A 21978-nucleotide genomic window follows, 5' to 3' on the forward strand; every position below is an offset into this window, starting at 1 on the left:
AGGGATCAAACCCACGCCCCCTGCATTGGAAGGTGAAGTCATAATCACTGGATGGCCAGCGAAGTCCCTAGGTTTATTTTACTGAGAATATACAAATCCACTTTGAAATGATTAGTGTATCGCTGATGCCACCTACTCTTCTCCTTTGCTTTAAATATGCATATTTAGGATTTTAGCATTGGAAGGACCTTGACGACTCAGATGTCCAACTACCTCATTTTATTGCTGAGGAAACAGAATTTGAAAGGTGAAGTTTCTTAGATGTGAGCACAGAACTGGTTAGTGTCTGGTAGCATGGAGCTCAGGAATCTTGGCTCAGGCCACTGTTATTTCCCCTAAATTACTTGAAAAATTCTCATTAAATTGTCTCTTGGCTCCATCTGTTTCTGGCTGTTTCTCTGTCAGTCTGTCTCTTTTTTCTCTCTCTTTTTTTCTTCTTCCAGGCTAATCCATCTCAGTTCTTCGTAAGTCATTTTCAGTGGATTTAATGTGAATACTAACTATGGAACGGGTTGAAAAGAAAAACTGGAAGTTTAACTCTAATTAGAATGCTGGTATCATCAAAGATTTTTTTCTTTCTTTTAGCATCCATTTATATATGCACCTTTCTACAGATCTGGACTGTCTGTTGATTTTACTCTGCTTTCAAAGATCCCCATGTGCTTTGTCAGTTTAAACAATATAGATATTAGATATATTGTCTCTACCTTTCATAGAAAACCTTTAGAGGTTGCCAATGAATTCCTATGCTTATTTTGGTATAAGTCAGCTGTATCACATTTAAAGTTTCTTAAAGCTGGACTCTTAGGAATCCATCTTGATATGGAACCAATTACAAGTTTTATATGTAAATTTTGTGAAATAATTGGTATGAAGAGTACACTGTTAACGTCACGTGCTGATTATCTTGGATCAGTCATTTAATAAACCATCAGCAGAGGTATCCACTTTGTACCAGACCCAAGGCTAGGTGACAATCTGCACAGATTTGACTCTCTCATAAGTAATTCCACAAAGTCGTAGGAGTGACAAATCTGTATGTTAAGTATTATAATAAGACCACGGATAGGGATTTGCTTAGGCCCCCATGGAAGAATAGACGTGGGGCATCCATACTGCCTGGAGAAGCCTCTGGACCACAGTGAAGGTGGACGCTGATCTCACATGTCGGGTTTCGCATCGTGGATGACTGTTTACGTGATGGAGGCCGGTACAATCGCAGTACCTCAAGGGCTACTCACCAGAATTTCACAAAACCCTCTGTGTCCTCCTCATGTCACATCATCATCAGAAGTCTCCTGCTGGCACCCTAAAATCCACACGTCCTGATACGTAATATACCCTTTCTTGTTTTTGTTTTTGTTTTTTTGCGGTACGCGGGCCTCTCACTGTTGTGGCCTCTCCCGTTGTGGAGCACAGGCTCCGGACGCGCAGGCTCAGCGGCCATGGCTCACGGGCCCAGCCGCCCCGCGGCATGTGGGATCCTCCCGGACCGGGGCACGAACCCGTGTCCCCTGCATTGGCAGGCGGACTCTCAACCACTGCGCCACCAGGGAAGTCCTACCCTTTCTTAAAGGATGAAGAAAAGATAATATTTTTATTTGACCTTGGAGGGTCTCAATCAGTGAGCTCAGCCTTTTACTCTTAAGGTCTTTGACGGGCCGTGCAGTGAGTGGAGATTAAAATATGACTGTTGCCCCGAATCAGGCAGTGCCCAGGATTTCAATGCAGGAGACATTCTTATTTAGAGTCACATATGATCTTAGCAAACTGAAAATATTCATTGTTCTGTAGCAAATATAAGGAAAGAAAAGAAATCATACCTAATTATACTACTCTCTCAAAAGAGAGCTTAAAATGTCCAAAAATGGAAAGAGAATGCAGGATATCACTAAGAATTTTAATCAAACTGGTGAAGCAGGTTTTAGACATCTGGTGTTGACTTTGTCCCCACAGTATCTTACCTTCTTAAGTTCCCTCAGTGGTAACTGGTATAGGTAGTTAAGCAGTTTAGTTGTGGGACAAAAAAAATATGTCAGGAAGCGTACGACGTGGCTGTGGAGGGTAGGCCGGCGTTTACCTCAGAGGGGTCCTTGTGTTGGGCCTTCTTAGACTTGTAAGTGATAATGAAATAGACCTTCCCAGCAGTGACCTTCTAGCTACTAGCAACTTGAGTGTTTCTTAGATTACTCTTCCTACTTCCCTGCACTATCTTGGTATCCCTCTCAAGCATTAAACGTGTCCAACGTGGGATGCAGGGTGCATGATGCCCTGCCCCCACCCACAGAGCTCCCACTGTCCTTCTTGGTCCTGGACCCTCCTTTCACGCAGTAGCATAAACCGGAAATCTTTGCACCATCCTTGGATCCACTTTCGTAACGTACTTTGAGTCAGTCACTGAGGCATTTTGCATTTATTGCTTAAATACATTTTGCTTCTGTTCCTTCCCCTCCCTCCATCAATGATTATGGCATATACTTGAATATTATAAAGCTAGATTCCCTTACCCCTGCAAAAGTACTCCTCAGAAAAGAGGGGGTCTTGTAGTGGAGTGAGCATAAAGCCTCTGCTATTTCTGGGAGCCCTCCCAGTTGCTTCATTTTAAACCGCAGAGCGCTGTGTGAAGGAGACACATTGGCCCAAAATGGCCTCGTTTAATGCGACTAGATATTTATGAAGGGCACCTGACAAAAATCTTCTTTTTTGGTTTTAAAGGATGTGGCAGCATTTAAGATAGTGTGGGTATTTATTCCCAGGAATGTGATCTCACAATGGTAAATGCAAAATATCTTTATAAATAAGCCTTTTCACTACCCTCCCCCCACCACTGCAAAAACAAAAGAAAACAAAAACACCCCCAATACGTTCAGGAGTTAGGGCTACCAAAACCATGAATCTGCACCTCCAAGACAAATGGAGATGTCAGCTATCCTAATTTTTACCAAATATATGTGACTTAGGACATTTCCAGTGACCGCATCAGACAGAGATTCCACTAATGCTGTATTCCAGTGAAGATGGGTATGCTTCAGAAAACTGTCAGAGGACTAAGATGCTGACCTGAGGTGATGCAGACGCAGATGTCAGACATGCCTGTGAAGAGTTTGAATCAAATTGGGGAGACGCGGATGGAGGGACAAAAGTGACCTATCTAAATGTTTTATATTTCACTATTAATTTCACTTATGTAACTGAAAATAACAAGGACCGTGATCTTATGTAAACACTTGTACATTCAGAAAAGTACATGAATCTTAAGTATGGAGCTCAGTGAATTCTCACAAAGCAGACTGTGGAATCAGACCAGGAATCAGACAGTTACCAGCACCCAAAAATGCGCCCTCCTGCGCTCTTCCAGGAACTGCCTGTCCACCTACCACTGCCAATAGGCACGGTGTGAACAGGTGTGTCCTCCTCTCGCCACGGAATAGTTTCGCTTATTTTTGAATTTTCTGTAAGTAGACTCATTCAGTAAGCTCCACTTTGCTGTCTGGCTTCTTGTCTCAACATTATGTTTGTGAAACTCACATGTGGCTTCATTCGGTTTCTCCACGTTGCTGAGTGGTATTTCATTTTATGAACAACCACACCTTATCCATTCTCCGGGGATAGATGTTTGTGTTGTTTCCAGTTGGGGAGTGTCGTGAAGAGTCTCGTTCTTCCGAGTCTCCTCTGTGACTTCTGGTGACCGCATGCCAGCATTTGCTTGGGTACCTATGTAGGAGTGGGATTATAGACCACACAGGATACCCCTCATCAGCTCCGACGGGTGCTGGCAAACAGGTTTCTGAAGTGGTTGTACCAAGCTCCACGCACATCAACAAGGTAGGAGGGCGCCTTTCTGCATATTCTTGCCAGCTTGGTACTTTCTGTCTTTTTTATTGTAGTCATTTTGATGGGAGAATAGTGGTATTACGTTATGATTTTAACTTGATTTTCCTGATGACTTAACCCAGCTGACCACTTTTTCAAATATCTAACCACCATTAGGATATCCTTAAGTGTCTGTTCATATTCTTTTTCACTCCCCACTCATTTTCACTTCTCTAAAATTTTGTATATTCCAGTTGGAAAAGAAATCAACTTTTTTTTTAATTGGATTATCTTATTGGCAAAACTGGAGATCATCTTATATTGGGGCAATATGGAAGTCATTGAGGTGACCTCTTAACTGATCCATCACCTTCTGCTCTCTCTCAGATGCTCTACTCCGTCTTCCGTACTACCCATAAAGTTATTTTCTATATGCAGATCTGATCAAGTCAATTGTAGCCCTATCCCACTCATTCTCTCCCCTCCCTGATTACCTACCTTCCTGTCGACGCTGTGCTAAACAGAGTGTTTCCAGAACCCGCCTTTGAAAGGTCATGGGGAGGAGGAGTTGGGCGGGTTCGAGGCACACTTGCTAAATATTCAGATTATCAAGGCTCTTCCCTGGAAATTCTGATTCAGTAGCTTCCAGTGGGGTCAGGAATCTGTGTGATGAACAAGCACTCCAGGTTTCTCTTATTTTCAGGGAAGTTTGAGGAATACTACAAACAGGTTGATTTTGGTTTTGCCTCAGTGCTCTTACATGTTCTCTGTCCACTGTCTGGGTTATTCTCCTCCATTGGAAGGAAACATCCTCACAAACGTTGCCTCTGGGAATCCAGATTGACTCCTACAGGCTGAGTAAATCACTCTGTAGTCAATGAAGTCTTACCCCCGGTCTTCCTCATAAACCTAGTCCACGGTGGCCTTCCCCATCTCAGCTGATTGCATGCACTGGTTTTACCTTCAGTTTAAATTCAGAATCGGCTGCAGCTTGCACACGGTCCTATTCTCCCGTTACACTCGGGTCTGCGTGACTGCACATGCCTGCTACTAGCTAGCTTTCCCGCTTGCATCTTGCACCCATGTGGTCAGAGTGATCATTATTTTAAAATCTAAGTTAACATCACATGTTCCTGCTCAGAACGCTCCAGTGGCTCCCCATTTCTCTCAGAGTAAAAGCCAAGTCTTCATGAGGTCCTACAAGACCCATCGCCATCTGCCCCCTTCCCCACCTTCACCCTTTGACCTTCTAGGCTCACTCTGCCTCAGTTATTCTGGCCTCCCTGCTTTTCTTAGAACATCCCAGGTATGGTTGCACTGTAGGGCTTTTGCACTTCCTGTTCTATCTATCTGGAACACTTGACCTGAGGCGACTGTAGTACTAACTCCTTCACCACGTTTTTCAAGTGTTGGCTCAAACGTCTCCTCAGTGAATCCTGTCTTGACCACCCTATTTAAAAGTGAAACGTGATCTATCCTTCCCACAACTCCAATCTCTTATACTCTGTTCTTTTCTCCCCGTGGCATTCACTAACTTCCAGTGTACTCTTAATTATGTTTATCATTTACATCTTTCTGCAGAATATGAGTTCCCCAAAGGCAATATTTTCTACTGTTGTGCTCACAATATATTCTCAAATATCAGAACAATGCCTGGCGTATAATAAATGCTCAGTGAATATTTGTTTGATTTGTAGATTGTAATATTCAGGATGCAATAGAGAAGAGGCCTTACATAGTATCTCTTTATAAGCCAGGTTTTTTATGAAGCCATTTCCAAGATATGTTGCATACCTTCACATTTTGAAGTGAAAACTTGACACTGGCAGTTTGGATGAAGATGGGGTTGCTTGTGTATTGCTTCATTGGTTTGAAGGAGAAGCCAATTGCAGCCCAGCTCATGCTCCCTGAGTTGTGTGTATTCTCTGAGATACAGGTTTATACAACAGGGTTGATACTTGAGTCCTGGATTTTAGGTTTTTCTCTAAAACATGCCAGCAAAGATGCTGGCATTACTTGAAGTGTCCATAGAAGCAGGTTTCCATGAAGAAATCAGGTAACTTAAGAAATGTCTTTTACGTTTGGATCAAGCACATCGATTTTGAAAAGTTTATGCATAAATTCTTAGTTCCATTATAGAACCAATGTGCTTTTGCCTATTTTAGCCCATCTGAAGAGCATTCTTATATACCCTTGCATCAGTTTTGGGTGACCAGAAACCTAATCCTCTCTCTCGTGCATTATTTCTTGAAATGCTGTGATGCAGTCCACCTGAAATCTGATTGCTAGATAAGCATATTACTCTAGAGGGTCTATGTATATACATCTGATGTTAGAATAACTTTTACTTCTCTTACTGTGAATTCCTAAGTTTCTAATGTATACACATATGTACTTATTCATGCCTTTGAGAATGTAACTTTTACTTTGTTGAGTCCCGTATTTTCATGGGACAGGAGGATAATTTTTCTCTTAGCTTACCAAGAGATTATATGTAAAAATCTGCTGGCTCAGCAGGCCATTCTGTCATCCTGGCTTACCTAACCTTTGGTGATCTCTAATTGTCTTCTTACTGTTTTTACTGTCTTAGCCTCCTCTCGCAACCCAAATTTGTTGACTAGAAGCTTTTTATAAGAGTAATGCCTGTACTTTAGTGTCTCCCAGGGGGCCTGGAATACTACTGGTGCTATGATAGCTCTGAGCAGCTAAGAGTAGAATTATTTCATGAGGAGTGAATAGATTTCCTCTAATAGGAAGAATGATTATTAGTAGCTCACCACTTGAAAGAATGCCAAGAAGAAGACTTGTGTGAAGACATATATCTTAAGTCAGCTAATATAATACTTGTTTGAAAAAGCCAAATCTCAATTAGATAGTGTCATGAGGGAAAGCCTTTGTATAGTTTTATCCAAAATAAGAAAGGCAGTTAGGAACCAATTCAAATCATGTTTAAAATTCCATTTAAATGACTTCATAAACTGTATGCATTAGCAAACTTAAAAATAGACACTTTATGAACTATTATAGGAACTTAAGTGTGCAGTAAAAAAATAAATACAGCAGGGGCTTCCCTGGTGGCGCAGTGGTTGAGAGTCTGCCTGCCGATGCAGGGGACGCGGGTTCATGCCCCGGTCCGGGAAGATCCCACATGCCGCGGAGCGGCTGGGCCCGTGAGCCATGGCCGCTGAGCCTGCGCGTCCGGAGCCTGTGCTCCGCAACGGGAGAGGCCACAGCAGTGAGAGGCCCGCGTACCACAAAAAAAAAAAAAAAAAAAAAAAAAAAATACAGCAATTGCCACGAAGTAGAAAAATACCTAATCAGACTGTCCTTTTTTTCCTCTCAGCATTCTGAAAACTTCTATATTTCAGGGCTCTGATTTAACTAATGCTAATCTTATGAGCCTATACATCAACAGATAAATTTATATTTAATCTCTATTCTGTCATCTGTCTATTCTCTGGGATATGTGAGTACTAATGAGCCAACAAATATGGAAATTCAGTTAAAAATGCTGGGACTTAAAGGATGGCAGGCAAATGAGGAAGAGAATGAAATATCTTCTAAATGCATTCATTTATTTCTCAAGTATTATTGAATACCACTAGATATTAGGAGCTGGGGGATTGGAACTGAAGTGGTAGTAAGGGCTGGGAATATAGAAGAGAAGGAAAGAGGAGCTAGCCAATCCCAGCCTTCATGGCACACATAGTTCATTCATTCATTCATTCATTCATTATCTGTTGAATGCCTGTAACTCACTGTAACAGGGATACAACACTGAAATAAATCAAACGAGAAATTCTTGCCCTGACTGAGCTTATATTCTAGTGAGATAGAAAGGCAATAAATAAGGCCCCCAAAAGTAAAAAAAAATTAATAGAAAGAGTTAAGGACTAAGGAGAAAAATGAAGTGGGGAGGGAGCCTGGAAGTGTTGAGGGTGGGAAGCAGGTGGCAGTCTTAGGTTGTCCAGGAAAGGATCTGATGAGAAGGTATCTTTCTAGTAAAGACCTGAGGGAAGTGAGGGAGCTAGTCACACAGATGCCTGGAGGAGGAGCAGCGGGGCTGCCAGGAAGAGGCAGTGTGAGGTGCTGAAGTGAGAGCTCGCCTCGCATGTTCGGGGGATGCTGAGGAGGCCGCTGTGGCTGGAGCAGGATGGACGATGGGGTGAAGCCTCGTGAGGGCTGTGGGTTTCGCTCAAGTCGTGAAGAGAGGCCATTGGGAGGTTTTGCCCCAGGCCTGCGATGTGACCAAGGGAACTAACCATAATTCAAATTCAGCCATCAATGGTCAAGCAGACCGGAAAGGTTGAATTGTACTGGAAGTTGTAAAACCGGAAGGGGGTGAGAAGCCAAAGCTGGACTTAATGGTTTAGGAGTTACCTGTGAGAAAAACGCTCCATGAGTCAGGAGGATGGGGCAGACTTTGTGGAAAGAGTGGGGTGGAGACACCAAAGTAGAGCCTTAGGGGTGCCTTTGCCCACTCACGGGGGCTGCAGGGGGGATCCAGTGTGATCCTCAAAATGGTAATAGGTGTCCCCCTTCTTTTGTCTTTTTACTTGTTTTATATGGGTTGTTTTCTAAGAAGATCTTTGGTATTCTTTCTCAGACTTCTTATGAGGTGAAATGATGAAAGAAGGAAGGAAAGATAATTGGAAAACTGTATCTATGATGTTGTCTTCATGTTAATTACCAGCTCATTGTGCAGCAGATGAGGTGGGTGGGCAAGTGGCTGGCCTCCAGCCCACTTCTGGCCAGTTAGAACCACAGTTGAGAACTGTTCGTAAAGACATAATAAATATCTACGATTTTAGGCCTAAAAAACCAAAATAAAGCAAAACCTCAAGAGTATTATCTTCTGAGAACTATAGTGATTTCAATTTATTTTCCTTTTTTGTCATCGCTCTTGCTATCCTACTTAAGTATCTTCAGCCACAATTATCAAAACACTTATTTGTTCATTTCAAGTTTTATCACCTGTAAAATGATAAAGGTACTCGCAAATCAATGTTTTCACAAGTTGAATTGTGTGCCTTTCATACCAAGACTCGGTTGTGTGTTTTGTTTTTAAAGATAAAACCCTGTGTTGTCGTCGGGACTGAAAGCAAAATTTCACAGGCTGTTGCTTCTGCCAAAGAAACCTTGCCCTCTCTTGGCTTAAGGTGTTAAAACACTTAGCAGTGTTTTCTGTCTAATTTTATTTATTTTTATTTTTTATTTTTTGCGGTACGCGGGCCTCTCACTGTTGTGACCTCTCCCGTTGCGGAGCACAGGCTCCGGATGCACAGGCCCAGCGGCCATGGCTCACAGACCCAGCTGCTCCGCGGCATGTGGGATCTTCCCGGACTGGGGCACGAACCCGTGTCCCCTGCATCGGCAGGCGGACTCTCAACCACTGCACCACCAGGGAAGCCCTTCTGTCTAATTTTAAACTGTTGTTTTCTAATTCTGAATTGGAGCAGTTTGTCATAGATGAAATGTCATAGATATATATTTTACCCCTAAGTGGATGCCTGCACCTAATTTCTCTGTGCCTTTTGGATGGAAGTCAGAGTTAAAGTGGAAAATTGCTGTCGGAAGCTGGCATATTTTTAAACTCTTGAGTGAGTTAAGGGGGGAATAAAAACTCTTTCCACCCTTGACTGCATGGAAAATATTAAACTCCTTGTCAGTAAGCAGGGGAGATGATGAGTATTGTGGATTTTCATCCTTCTCTCACGAGTTCTTATGATTCACATCCTATCCCTGTTGTAGTGTTGGTCTGCATTAACGATCTTGAATGCTGAGACTGAACCATTATTTTTATACTTATTTTTTCTTTAACCTGATGGGTGCTTTGAGAATATTAATTATACACCTTTTTTGTTGCAAAGGATCTAGCAGTTTGGCTTCATCTTGACTGATGCCCTTGACTTCCGAGTATAAATAGAAAAAGAGATAGGTGACAGGGATTGATTAGCAATCCTCCTTCTGAGCAAAGCAGTAAACCTATCTAGATAAATAACCAGCCCCAAAGCCTGGAGAATGCATGCTAAAGAATTAAGGGTAGCGTGTGTGTGTGTGTGTGTGTGTGTGTGTGTGTGTGTGTGTGTGTTCAATTGATAGGGAAATTTTCTAGAAGAGCCACAAGAACACAAAGATTCTATCTGGTCCATTTTACTGTTCTTCAATTGTTATTAGAAAATAGGCTTATAGGTTTTACTAAGCTATTAGAATGATTATTCGCAACCTCCCCCCTTTTTAAGGGAATTTTTTTTTTTTTTAAGTAACAGGAAACTGAGATCAGTATTTCATTGCTGTTTCAAGTCTCTCTCTCAATGTATATGTGTATTACTTTGTTATTATTAGACTTTAATTGTAGGGTTGAAAGAGCTCAGGGAATCACCTGATTGATTCTCTGGCACTTTGAAGCCATCACAGATAGCTGAAAAAATATTTTAGTATTTTTCTGGCACTTACTCTGTGCCTTGCCGTGTTTGAAGCACTTCACATCAATTAACTCATTTAGCCCTGACATCCACCCAAAGGGATGGGCACTGTTTTTATTCCCATGTACCATATAAAGAAACTGAAGCACAAAGAAGTTCGGCAACTCTCCCCATAAGGAATGAATCTGGGACTTGAACCCAGACACCAGAGTCTGTGCTCTCGACCTTTACATACCGCCTGCCTCTTTCCTTCTCCCATTCCTTCTAGAGTTGCTAATTCTAAGGGTTAATTTTTACTCTCACTTTCCTTTACCTAACGTGGTTTCCTCAGCCTATAGTTTAAGGTTCCTTTTCGGTTTGGGTGTTTTTTTTTTTTTTTTTCCTTTTTCTGAGCACTTCTCCAGCTTTCCGTCAGTCACTGCTGCTCCATTCTCTCACCTTCCTCCTCGGTGATGTTCTCAACCCTCAAACCATTTCTGAATTCTTAGGTTATATGTCAGGACTAGAAGCTGGTGGCTGTCATAATGACCAGTTCTGAGTAAGATAATATTAATAGTACAGTTACCTCACGGTTCCTCACATATAGCCTCTATTCCTGTTTACCACATCTTTTTTCTGCTGCATTTGCAAAAGCACGTTATTCATGCCTTAGGTCATGCTATGAGTGATGCCATTTTATGGATTCATGAATAGTCTCAGATTTCCCAAGACCTTCGGATGTGGACTGTAATCCATAAACATGCTCTCCTCTTTGTGGACATCGTATAGCATCTCTTTAGGTGATCTAGGAAAGTTTCTAACTGTGTGTCCTCGGATCTTCTAGCTCTTGAGACACGTTGCTCTTAAGATGTCGAATGTCTAAATCCCCATGATACATACAACTGTCAAAGACAGTTTGGTCGATGGGGACTTTGGACCAGCCGGTGGCACGTTATCCTCCTGGCTGAATCGCAGGGAAGAGAGTAAAGCACGGAGCACCGTCTCCCCTGCCCCCCACATAGAGCGCTCCTCACTCCAGTCCCCACACCCGCTCTCCGCTAGGTGGAATCTAGTGGACCCTCCGCCCTTATTGAGGATGAAATCCTGCAGGTGAGTTTTCTGCTGCCTAAACCAAAGGTAAGCGTTCCGCGGTCAGCCACTGCTGCTCCATTCTCTCATGACGTGCCACGTGACATTGAGTGACCGCTGCCACATTTTATTAAGTCAGGAAGGATTTCACAGGATTACAAGTTGTACCTACAACGTTTGCCGCCATCCTTACCCTTCCGTGATAATAGTTAACATCTAGAGTCTGAGGTGGCGGCGGATGGTGGGAAGCAGCCCCCCACATGTGTTTTCTTGGCTGTGCTTCTGCTGGGTTTTTTTGTTGTTGTTATCTCGGGTGTTGCTAGGCTGGATTGTCTCCCCATAAAGGTCCTGACCTCCCTTCAGAAGCCCCCTAGACTCAGGACCCCTGCTGCCACTTTTGACTCCATTAGAGCAAGATCTTGACTACTTTGCCTGTTGACCCTTCTTTGAAAGTGATGTACATGCTTGCTGAAATTGTCCTGTTAGTGCACCCAGATTCCCTGTTACCCGGCATGTTTATGTTCCTGTGACCTTCTTCCCAGACCGTGGGAACTTTGGCCAGTGGATTGGAGATGAGGGAGTGTTGTTCCTTCCAGCTGGGGAGCTTAGGTGTTCCCATGGCATCCTGTTCTTGCCTGTGTATATCATGATCACACCGTAATTTATCTATTCCCCTGCGAGCCTCCACTACCTGGCGGAAATTCTCAGACTATGGGCAGGCAGTTCTGGGTCTGGCTTGGTGAGGCTCCCCAGCTCTAGTCTTTGTTTTCCCTCCCTCGTTCCAAATGTCATTCAAGATGGTAGTGTTAGTACCAATCCAAGGAACCTCTTGGTGTTAATAGGCTTTCAGGAATTGGCCGAGAGACTTATCTACTGTACACCTATATGGTTGAAAAAAGTCTAATTTCTCAACAGTGGACTTGGAGCCAAGCTTTTTGGAGCACAGCTGCCTTTAGTCCAGTTCCAACACCTCTGTGTCTTTGTCCCTGTGATGTCTTCCAGCAGTGCCCTTCTCCTGTGGGGCTCCCATCTACCAAATCGTTCTTCACTCCCAAAGCCAGCCAAGAGATTGTCACCTCTGAGAATCTCCCCTCACTCCTCTCCCATCCAGAGCTCACCCCTCTCTTTCACTGGGCTTTTAGTATGCCAAATGCATTTGGCTCTAATTATTTAAAATTACCTAATCTATCTCCTGTGTTGGACTAGAGCTTCTTGAGGCCAAGGCCCATGTCTATTCATTTTGCATTTCTGCTCCTAATATGGTGCCGGGTACATCGCAGCAGCTCAATAACTGGGGAGTTGGATTAGATCCCTTTGTAACAATAGCACTGGGGGAGTGGGAGGGATCATCTGGTGAACAGAATAGGAACCCAAGTGGAGAAAGGGAATGGAGCAGCTCATTATTTCGATGACTAATGGGAGGCTGAATTGAGGGGAAAGATGAGTTTGGGGCAGGCATGCCATCAGGGGATGACACCATACCAGTTTGGCTGGTGGCAGGCCTTCTAGGAGTTCTGGACTGAGATGTTAGCAGAGGTGTGAGGAGAGCTAAGGGCTGTGGGAGTCGTAGATGGAGCCCTGGGAATGGCAGGTTTCTATGGGACACCAAGATGAGAGATGCGGTGTTGGGAGAAGGGGAAGGACCCTGGAGATGATGGGCGTGTTGGAAGGAGGACAGAGATAGCTGGTAACTGGCAGGGGTGGCAGTGGAGAAGGGGTGGGGGGAGGGACGGGGCAGGGGGTCCAGCAGCAACGAGCAGATGTCAGGGAGGGGAGTTGCTGCAACCATGGCAACTCTAGGCGGCCGGCAGTGTCGGGCAGCTGTTGCACTGGACGGACAGTCAGCGGCTGGTGATTGACTTGTATCTTAGGTAGTCATGGGGAGCTAGGGCTGGTAACAGAACCAAGTGACAGGCTTGGCTGAGCTTGCAGGGAATGAGATCATTTGGGACCGTAATGCTGAACAAACAGGATTAAAGGGCGCATCAGAAACGTAACTTTGTTCTCTCCTTCTCTCCCCTATTCCAAACACTCCGCGGAGCTGGGTTTTCTGTCCCTGCATGAAATCTAAGACAGACTTCACTACTTTACAGCTTCTCTCAGATCAAAGAAAGAAAAAAATCTTTCGGTAACTTTTATCCATAAACACAGTCTTGGTTTAGTAAGGATCGTGTCTAGTCTAGTCCAGTGTAGTAATACAAATTTTTTTCATTTAAAGGTAAAGCTTTTCCCACTCTTGCAGCTCCCATTCGCTGTAGATGTGAAGCCTGTAGTGTGGGAGAGAGTCCCGATGGGCTTCTGCCTATTTTCCCCCTAACACATCTGCTCTCTCTCCTGCACTCCACGGGCAACTGCAGCTACTTCAGAGTAGATGGGGGAGGTGGGGTTGGTAAAGTGCAGGAAGGTCCTACAGCAGGACATCAGTTTGCCTTGGGTTTCCTGCCATGGCAGATGTAAACCTGACTTGTTCCTTTGTGGGCACTTGTATAAGTTCTTTAGTGGGGAGAGTCTCTCCCTCCTTCATCTCTGTGGCTATCTTACCTAAGTTTTTCCTGACATGGCGGAATCCACCCCTTCTTTCAGCAAGCCTTAGTATGCTGCTGAGGTTTCCTCACCCACCCAGGCATCTTTCACTGAGACTCACGCAGCTCATGTTGACTTGGCAGTACTTATGGGATATCTGGGTGGAAATCCTCTCCTAGCACCTGAGAGAGAGGTGGGAGCTGGACACACAGATGTGAGGGTAAGTGCCGTGTAGATGTTGGCTGAAGTCGTGAGCGTGGACACGCTTGTCCGGGAAGAGACCTGGAGCCTCACACAGACCCGTGTTCCAGAAGCATGAGGACAAGAAGGTGGAAGCCTCTTCCAGAGTGTTGGTTTTACAGAGGGGCAGACTGCATAGGAGTCAGCCCAGAATTATGCCTCTTATCGTGTCCATCTTTTACCAAGAATGTGGAACTTAAAATGCATACGTTTTAATTTTAATTGTGAAAGGACTCTAAACTGTCTTCTTCCTGTTTTGAAAATTGATGTTAATTTTACCTTAGAATTTCTAATTCTTTGAAGATAAGTTTTAACTTTTTTTTTTCCAGTTGTGTATGAACACAGATCAAGATTAGAGAAATCCTTGCAAAAGGAAAGACTTGAACATAAGAAAGCAAAGGAAGGTAAATAAATAATGTAATTCGTGTTCTGTGTTTTTATCATACTCTTCTTTGAAGCATCACGTACTTGCTTTACTATTTTTTTGCTAAGAAATTTGTCAGATCGCCCAAAGTCAGTTTCATTTGGTGGATGGAGAAGGAGATACCAAGCAATATGCTATACATTGCGACAAAATAATTCCTGCTCAAGACTAGATTTAGACTCTTTCATTCAGTTGGTGCCACTTTGAGGTCATTCATGTATTGGTTATATGTATTGCTTCAGAAATAACACACAGTTTTTCTTTGAATATTATCAATGCATACGTTACTAACACCTGACTTCCGTCCAGAGGCATCCAGGAAAAGTAACAGCATGTGTTGTCCAGAATATGACAAACGTTATATAAACGTATATGTATACATGTACATTTAGAACGTAATGAATTGATCTTATTGTACAATGTCTTTTAGGTTATACACCTGTTTTCATCTTGTGGTAAAGGCTTTATTGGCACAACTGATTGGTTTGGTTTGAAAAATCAACATTTAGCACAGGTATTAGGCAATGCTGTTGATTTTTATCAGAGTTTTTCTATAAAGCATGGAGCTTATACAGGTTGTGGTTTGAAATTACCTGCATTCTTTTTTTTTTTTTTTACATCTTTATTGGAGTATAATTGCTTTACAATGGTGTGTTGGTTTCTGCTTTATAACAAAGTGAATCAGTTATGCATATACATATGTTCCCATATCTCTTCCCGCTTGCGTCTCCCTCCCTCCCACCCTCCCTATCCCACCCCTCCAGGCGGTCACAAAGCACCGAGCTGATCTCCCTGTGCTATGCGGCTGCTTCCCACTAGCTATCTACCTTACGTTTGGTAGTGTATAGATGTCCATGCCTCTCTCTCGCTTTGTCACAACTCACCCTTCCTCCTCCCCATATCCTCAAGTCCATTCTCTAGTAGGTCTGTGTCTTTATTCCTGTCTTACCCCTACGTTCTTCATGACATTTTTTTTTAAATTCCATATATATGTGTTAGCATACGGTATTTGTCTTTCTCTTTCTGACTTACTTCACTCTGTATGACAGACTCTAGGTCTATCCACTTCATTACAAATAGCTCAATTTCGTCTCTTTTTATGGCTGAGTAATATCCCATTGTATATATGTGCCACATCTTCTTTATCCATTCATCCAATGATGGACACTTAGGTTGTTTCCATCTCTGGGCTATTGTAAATAGAGCTGCAATGAACATTCTGGTACATGACTCTTTTTGAATTATGGTTTTCTCAGGATATATGCCCAGTAGTGGGATTGCTGGGTCATATGGTAGTTCTATTTGTAGTTTTTTAAGGAACCTCCATACTGCTCTCCATAGTGGCTGTACCAATTCACATTCCCACCAGCAGTGCAAGAGTGTTCCCTTTTCTCCACACCCTCTCCAGCATTTATTGTTTCTAGATTTTTTGATGATGGCCATTCTGACTGGTGTGAGATGATATCTCATTGTAGTTTTGATTTGCATTTCTCTAATGATTAATGATGTTGAGCATTCTTTCATGTGTTTGTTGGCAGTCTGTATATCTTCTTTGGAGAAATATGGTCACCTTATCTTTGATAAAGGAGGCAGGAATGTACAGTGGAGAAAGGACAGCCTCTTTAATAAGTGGTGCTGGGAAAACTGGACAGGTACATGTAAAAGTATGAGATTAGATCACTCCCTAACACCATACACAAAAATAAACTCAAAATGGATTAAAGACCTAAATGTAAGGCCAGACACTATCAAACTCTTAGAGGAAAACATAGGCAGAACACTCTATGACATAAATCACAGCAAGATCCTTTTTGACCCACCTCCTAGAGAAATGGAAGTAAAAACAAAAATAAACAAATGGGACCTAATGAAACTTCAAAGCTTTTGCACAGCAAAGGAAACCATAAAAGACAACCATCAGAATGGGAGAAAATATTTGCAAATGAAGCAACTGACAAAGGATTAATCTCCAAAATTTATAAGCAGCTCATGCAGCTCAATAACAAAAAAACAACCCAATCCAAAAATGGGCAGAAGACCTAAATAGACATTTCTCCTGCATTCTATTTTTATTTATTCATCTTTTTGGTAAATCTTGAGATTGAAGTGAGATGTTCCGTCTGATTACCTTGGTGTGAAGTAGAAGGAGGGAGAACAGAGGAGGGCAATGTAGGCTAGGATGTTTTACTGAGATGTTTCAGATCATTAAAATGCTTTGATAGGATTTGGATTTCCCTTGTCTTCAAAAGCAGAGTGATTTTATAGAGCCATCTAGTGGATAATAAAGCCTTAAGAGCATTAAAGATGGTTTCCACGGCTTGATTTCCTTTTCAGGTCCTGAATGATTTTCGTGTGCCATCTAGTGGCTGGCAATAAACCATCTCTGTCCTTAGGTGCACTTCATGTTTTTTTTCTCCTTAATTTCAAGGACGGTTCATCACCAAGTACACATTCTAAATGCACTTTTAATCAGTTGGTTATAGTGTGTATTTTGTTGATACAAGATTCACAACTTAAAGGTAAAGAGGAAAATTATATAACAGTTTTTTTCAACTCTTGCTAACGCATTAAAAGACAAAATATATAAGTCACCAAGTAGATTGTCTTAAACCTGAAACATTTTTTAGGTCTGAGTAAAGTACGCCTATGTTCTTTTAGATGTCTAAAAATGCCACAGTGAATTAACTTATACTCTATTTTCTCCATTTTGTATTTTCTAGATTTTCTGGTTTATAAATTAGAAGCACAAGAAACACTAAATAAGGGAAGGGTGAGTTTTTTTTTTTTCTCCCTTAATTTTTTATTTCACGAAACTTGCAAGAGGGGGAAATATGGTCGCAAAACCTTTTACTCTGTTGATCATTAGGATTGAAGGGCTGAAATACATTTCCCTCCTTCCCTCCCTCCCTTCCTCTCTCCTTTCCTTCCTTCCTTGCCAAGAGATTCTCAGAGGAAGACCTAAAAACTGCTCTTTTAAAACCTACCTTCCTTTGTTTATCACATTACTGTGATAGTGATAAATTGGAAATAGCCTTAATGTTCAACCATAAACATAATCTCTTCATAAAGAGATTATTTTTATTCACTTATTTATTCATTTGTAGTCTCTCTTTTCTATAGAATGTGATATTTATTTTAATTTGCCTTTGCAGGACGTTACTGTCACTTGCATAGACATTGCTGGGTAATGTCTGACACGGTACCTGGCCTAGAGTTCCCATGTTCAAAAACATTTGTGGAACGAATGAATACATAAATGATATTGGCAGTTTAAAAAGTTTTTAAGTCCAAATTAACTGGAGAAAAACAAGTTTTTCTCTTACTCTAAGAAAAATATGTAAGCATTGGTTGAATAAAGCATTGGTGTTTTGGGGTATTAAAACTGAGAAGAGTCTGTTCCTTGAATAACTAGGAGGCTGTCAGCTTTCGACTCTTACCTGCTTTTAAAAGCCCTAGCCAGAACTGTGTGTGTTCTGTTGTGCATTTTGTAATGTAATTTATTACAAATTAAAATGGCAAAGTGATAAAATAAAATGATAAAATGCAGTTCATTTTAGAAGCTGCAAGAATATGAAAGAAAGAAAGAATTGAGGCTGTGCTTGTACCGGTGACGGGTAAAGCAAGGAGTGGGGCACATAAGATAGAACAACACAGCAGCCTGGGGAGAGAAAAGTTTCAGGTGGTTTGTGGTTTGCACACTCACTGGTTATGGTTGCCCAGGGCTGGACTTGTGTGAGGTCCAAATGTGAAGATGCTCCACTGGCACACAGAGACACACTCCTGGAGCGCGTGCTTCAGCCATAGGTGTAGGCTCAAGTTTTGGTCCTGGCTCTGCTACTAAAGGAAATGTTTGCCCTGGCCTGTTCCTTAGCCTTTCTGTTTCTCACTCTGTGAGTTGGATTCTAGCTGGGTAAAGTCACGTATGTAGAATTTCTTACCCGCTGAAGCTCGAGGCAGGAAAGTGCCTTTTCTCTCCCTTCCCGGAAAGCCATGCGAAGCTTGTGAGGCCTGGTTTATCTCCTTTTCCCCTTGGAGCACCGGGCACAATACATCAGCCATGTGCGGTGCTGCATCTCAGGACAAGTTCCCCTGTGCCCCTGGCCTCAGTTTTTCTTCTCAATATGAGAGTGGAAGTAAATCACCTCCAAGGGCCCTGTCAAGCTGCTGTTTCATAATTCCATGTCCTGAGTTTTCATTATTAAAGTCTAGCAAACTTAGAGGAATGTGAAAACTTCATTTCTGCTATTAAGTAAAGAGATGGCCTCAGAATTGTCCTGTTTCGAGCTTAGAGTTCATTTTCACTTAACACAAGTGAAATGAGTGAAATCCTTCCATTAAGACCTTTAAGCTCTGGTTAGCAAAAGAGCCAAATTTGTTATTTTTGTGTTAACTGTTTGCTTTTCAATTTACAGCAAGATTCTAATAGCAGGTACAGCGCGTTGAATGTCCAACATCAGATGTTAAAGGTGAGTAATTTAAAGTTGTTCTTCGTGAGCGAATCAAAGGATTAACTGAGTAACTTAAGTGATCAAGGAAAGTTTACAGAAAGTTGATTTGTGTTGTGATATGGTATATTAAAGTCATTTCTGGCTAAAAGTGATATATAATTATAATGCTCCATCATGTTTATCACCTGATTACAAAGAACATATTTAGCTCATTACACATTTTTTATAAATCAGGCTCTCTGGTCACCTAATTTTTAATTTTGTTCTCTATCTTTTAAGGATTTTTGTTTGTTTTTTAAATCTAATTTCTCAGAGTCGTTTTTCTTAGAGATTTTCTTTTATCTTAGTCACGCTGGAGGCAGTAGAAGTATTAAAATGCTGCCTTCCTGTTACTAATGTGCAATAAGTGTTCTGCCTACCACAGGAGCACACTTTATGTTTAAAGATTCTCCTTCCTTGGTTCTTGGATAAAACTCATTATTGTGTCAGGAAAATTGAAAAAAAGAGAGAGAGAGAGAGAGAGAGAGATGCATTATTTCTGTTCAGGCCAGAAGAGATGAGCAGCAGACATTATGCCACCCTGCACAGCAGGGAAAAAAACCATGCCACTGTCTTCAGCCCCTACCCCCCAGCTTTTCGTTTGGTGTTGTGTTTTCTCCTATATCAGTAGGGCATATGCTTTTTATTGAAACCGGCATCTTTCCTATTATCAAGAAAGCAATACATGAATTAAAGCAGACCACCCTTTCATATTAAGCATTTGGAGACTATAGAATTTATCTAGATTGTGATTACAGTGTTATAATCAGGAGTAGTATAAGTAAGAATCATTCTATAAACAGTCGATTTATTACTTCCCCCAAACGGAAAAAAAGTCTTTTCCCCCCCCTTCTTTAAACTGGGTTACCAGGAAGGCTGAAAATCAAAGAAAGGAAATAAAAAATGTTGCTGGGAAAACATCGGATTGAAAGAGGCAGTCTAGAGTATCCATGGAGGGGTAATTTTTTCGTTAGCTTTACCCTGTTTCCACAGTAACTTGAGTCCCTGGGAATTTCCCCAAATCCCTTCCTTTTCCATCTCTCATGCAAACTTCCAACTTCTTGTTTTTCCTGTTAATGTTAAAAATTCAGGAGAAAATTATTTTTGGCCATGATCCCAAACTATTCATTTGGAATGGAAGGGAAATGGAAGGGAGCTGCACAAATTCAAAGCAGTCCGAGGAAAACGAAGCCTGCTTCTTCATTTGTGCTGACTTTCTGGCAAGAGAAAGGCTACGCTATTGAGAGACAGATTCTGATATAATTTAGAGAATGTACATCCCTGCTAAAGTTTTCATCTTTGCAGAGTCAACATGAGGAGCTAAAGAAACAGCACAGCGACTTGGAAGAGGAACATCGCAGGCAAGGAGAAGACTTCAGTAGGACATTTAATGACCACAAACAGCGATACCTGCAGCTGCAGCAAGAGAAAGAACAAGAGCTTTCTAAGCTAAAAGGTATTTGGAAACCTAATTAGTCAGTGTGCATGGAAATGAATACTCATATTAACGTCTGAATAGAACAATAGACTTTTGTTTTATTTTGTTTGTTGCTTGCTGATTGATTACCTTACATGTGGTCCTTTACCAGTTACTTCTTACTTCTTTATGAAGTTTCACACTTATCTCTTTGGGTTTGTTTTGGGAAACAGAATAGAATACTTAGTGTTTCTCAACGGGGCACATTGGCCATGTTGGGCAAGACAGTTCTCTTTTTTTAAGTGTGTTCTGAGACATTTAGCATCTCTGACCCCACCCACAAAATGCCGTCAGTGCTCCCCAGTTACAGTGATGCATTTCCAAATCTCCACAGGGGCATAAAGACTCCCCGTTGATCGCTAATAGTAGCTTCAAAAAGCTCAGGCTCTGGAGTCAGACTGCCCTGGTGAATCTTGGCCTCTTCAATGACTAGTTTATATATGACCACAGGCAAGTTGTGTAGCGTAAACCGTCCTCATCTGTAAAAGCGGGATATTCATAAAAAGTATCAACCTTGTAGAGTTGGTATGAGGATTACATTATGCAGAGCACCTAGAACAGTTACTGGTACGTGGTAGACCTTCAATCTATATTAACCACCACCAGCATCAGCATCAGGTATTTTCATAGTAATGTGGAACAAAATATATCACTTCTGAGTACATGTGAGTTCTGGAAAAGGGCAATAGCATATTCTACAATCACCTATCCAGGTACTAAATAAGTCTGAAGTGTGAGATTTGGTTTAAAAACATACATGGTGCTTGCAGAAACACGGGTGAAATCCTGGTGCTTTGCAAACACACGGGTGAAATCCTGGTGCTTTGCAAAAACACGGGTGAAATCCTGGTGCTTTGCAAAAACACGGGTGAAATCCTGGTGCTTTGCAAAAACACGGGTGAAATCCTGGTGCTTTGCAAAAACATGGGTGAAGAACAATTTCCTGGTTTTATATAAAATGTCATCATAGAAAGAAACCATGTGAAGGGTCCTTTGGATTTTCTATACTTTTTTTTTTGCAATGTTTTGTCTCGAAGTGTTCCAAAATAATAGGCTAATAACAGTATTCCAAAATAATAGGAATACTTTGTCTGTAAGTATTCCAAAAAGGCACCTGGGAGTTAAATAGGCACTGAGGCAGTTTACAAAGGGTTGAGATGGTCTTGATGGAGCCAGATGTCAGCAGAATGATACCCAAGAGATGTAGACATGTAGGGGCCTTGGCTTGTTGGTGGTGAGCCGGGTGGTGAGGAGTCAGTAAGATAACAAAATAGAGAAAGGAAGAGACTAAACACTGAAAGCCCCTACAAAGATGGTAAAAGGAAGAGAGAACCAGAAGACTCCAGTACGCAGACAGCACTTGCCACCCTGGGGATGCTACACCTTTGTGTGGTGAAGGAGGACATTTGACTTGTAGGATCCACTGTTCAGCATTTTCAAACCTGAGCCAAGCTGAGGAAATATATTTAATTATATTGATATGAAGGAGATCCATTAAGGAGTGAGAAGTGAAATTTTCTA

The 21978-nt window shown here is 41.9% G+C and overlaps 1 protein-coding gene across 4 annotated transcripts in view; it reads left to right on the forward strand.

The window, feature by feature from the left end:
• GOLIM4 (golgi integral membrane protein 4) overlaps positions 1 to 21978 on the forward strand; it is an 80665-nt gene that overhangs the window by 28961 nt on the left and 29726 nt on the right. For all 4 annotated transcript variants that reach the window (XM_030864082.3, XM_030864116.3, XM_030864075.3 and 1 more), the window contains exons 2-5: positions 14399 to 14473; positions 17214 to 17263; positions 18906 to 18959; positions 20286 to 20436. In XM_030864082.3, the coding sequence (XP_030719942.2) occupies positions 14399 to 14473; positions 17214 to 17263; positions 18906 to 18959; positions 20286 to 20436 (330 nt within the window). The remainder of the gene's footprint in view (positions 1 to 14398; positions 14474 to 17213; positions 17264 to 18905; positions 18960 to 20285; positions 20437 to 21978) is intronic.

Source organism: Globicephala melas, chromosome 4, assembly GCF_963455315.2.
Source record: "Globicephala melas chromosome 4, mGloMel1.2, whole genome shotgun sequence".
Taxonomy (NCBI): domain Eukaryota; kingdom Metazoa; phylum Chordata; class Mammalia; order Artiodactyla; family Delphinidae; genus Globicephala; species Globicephala melas.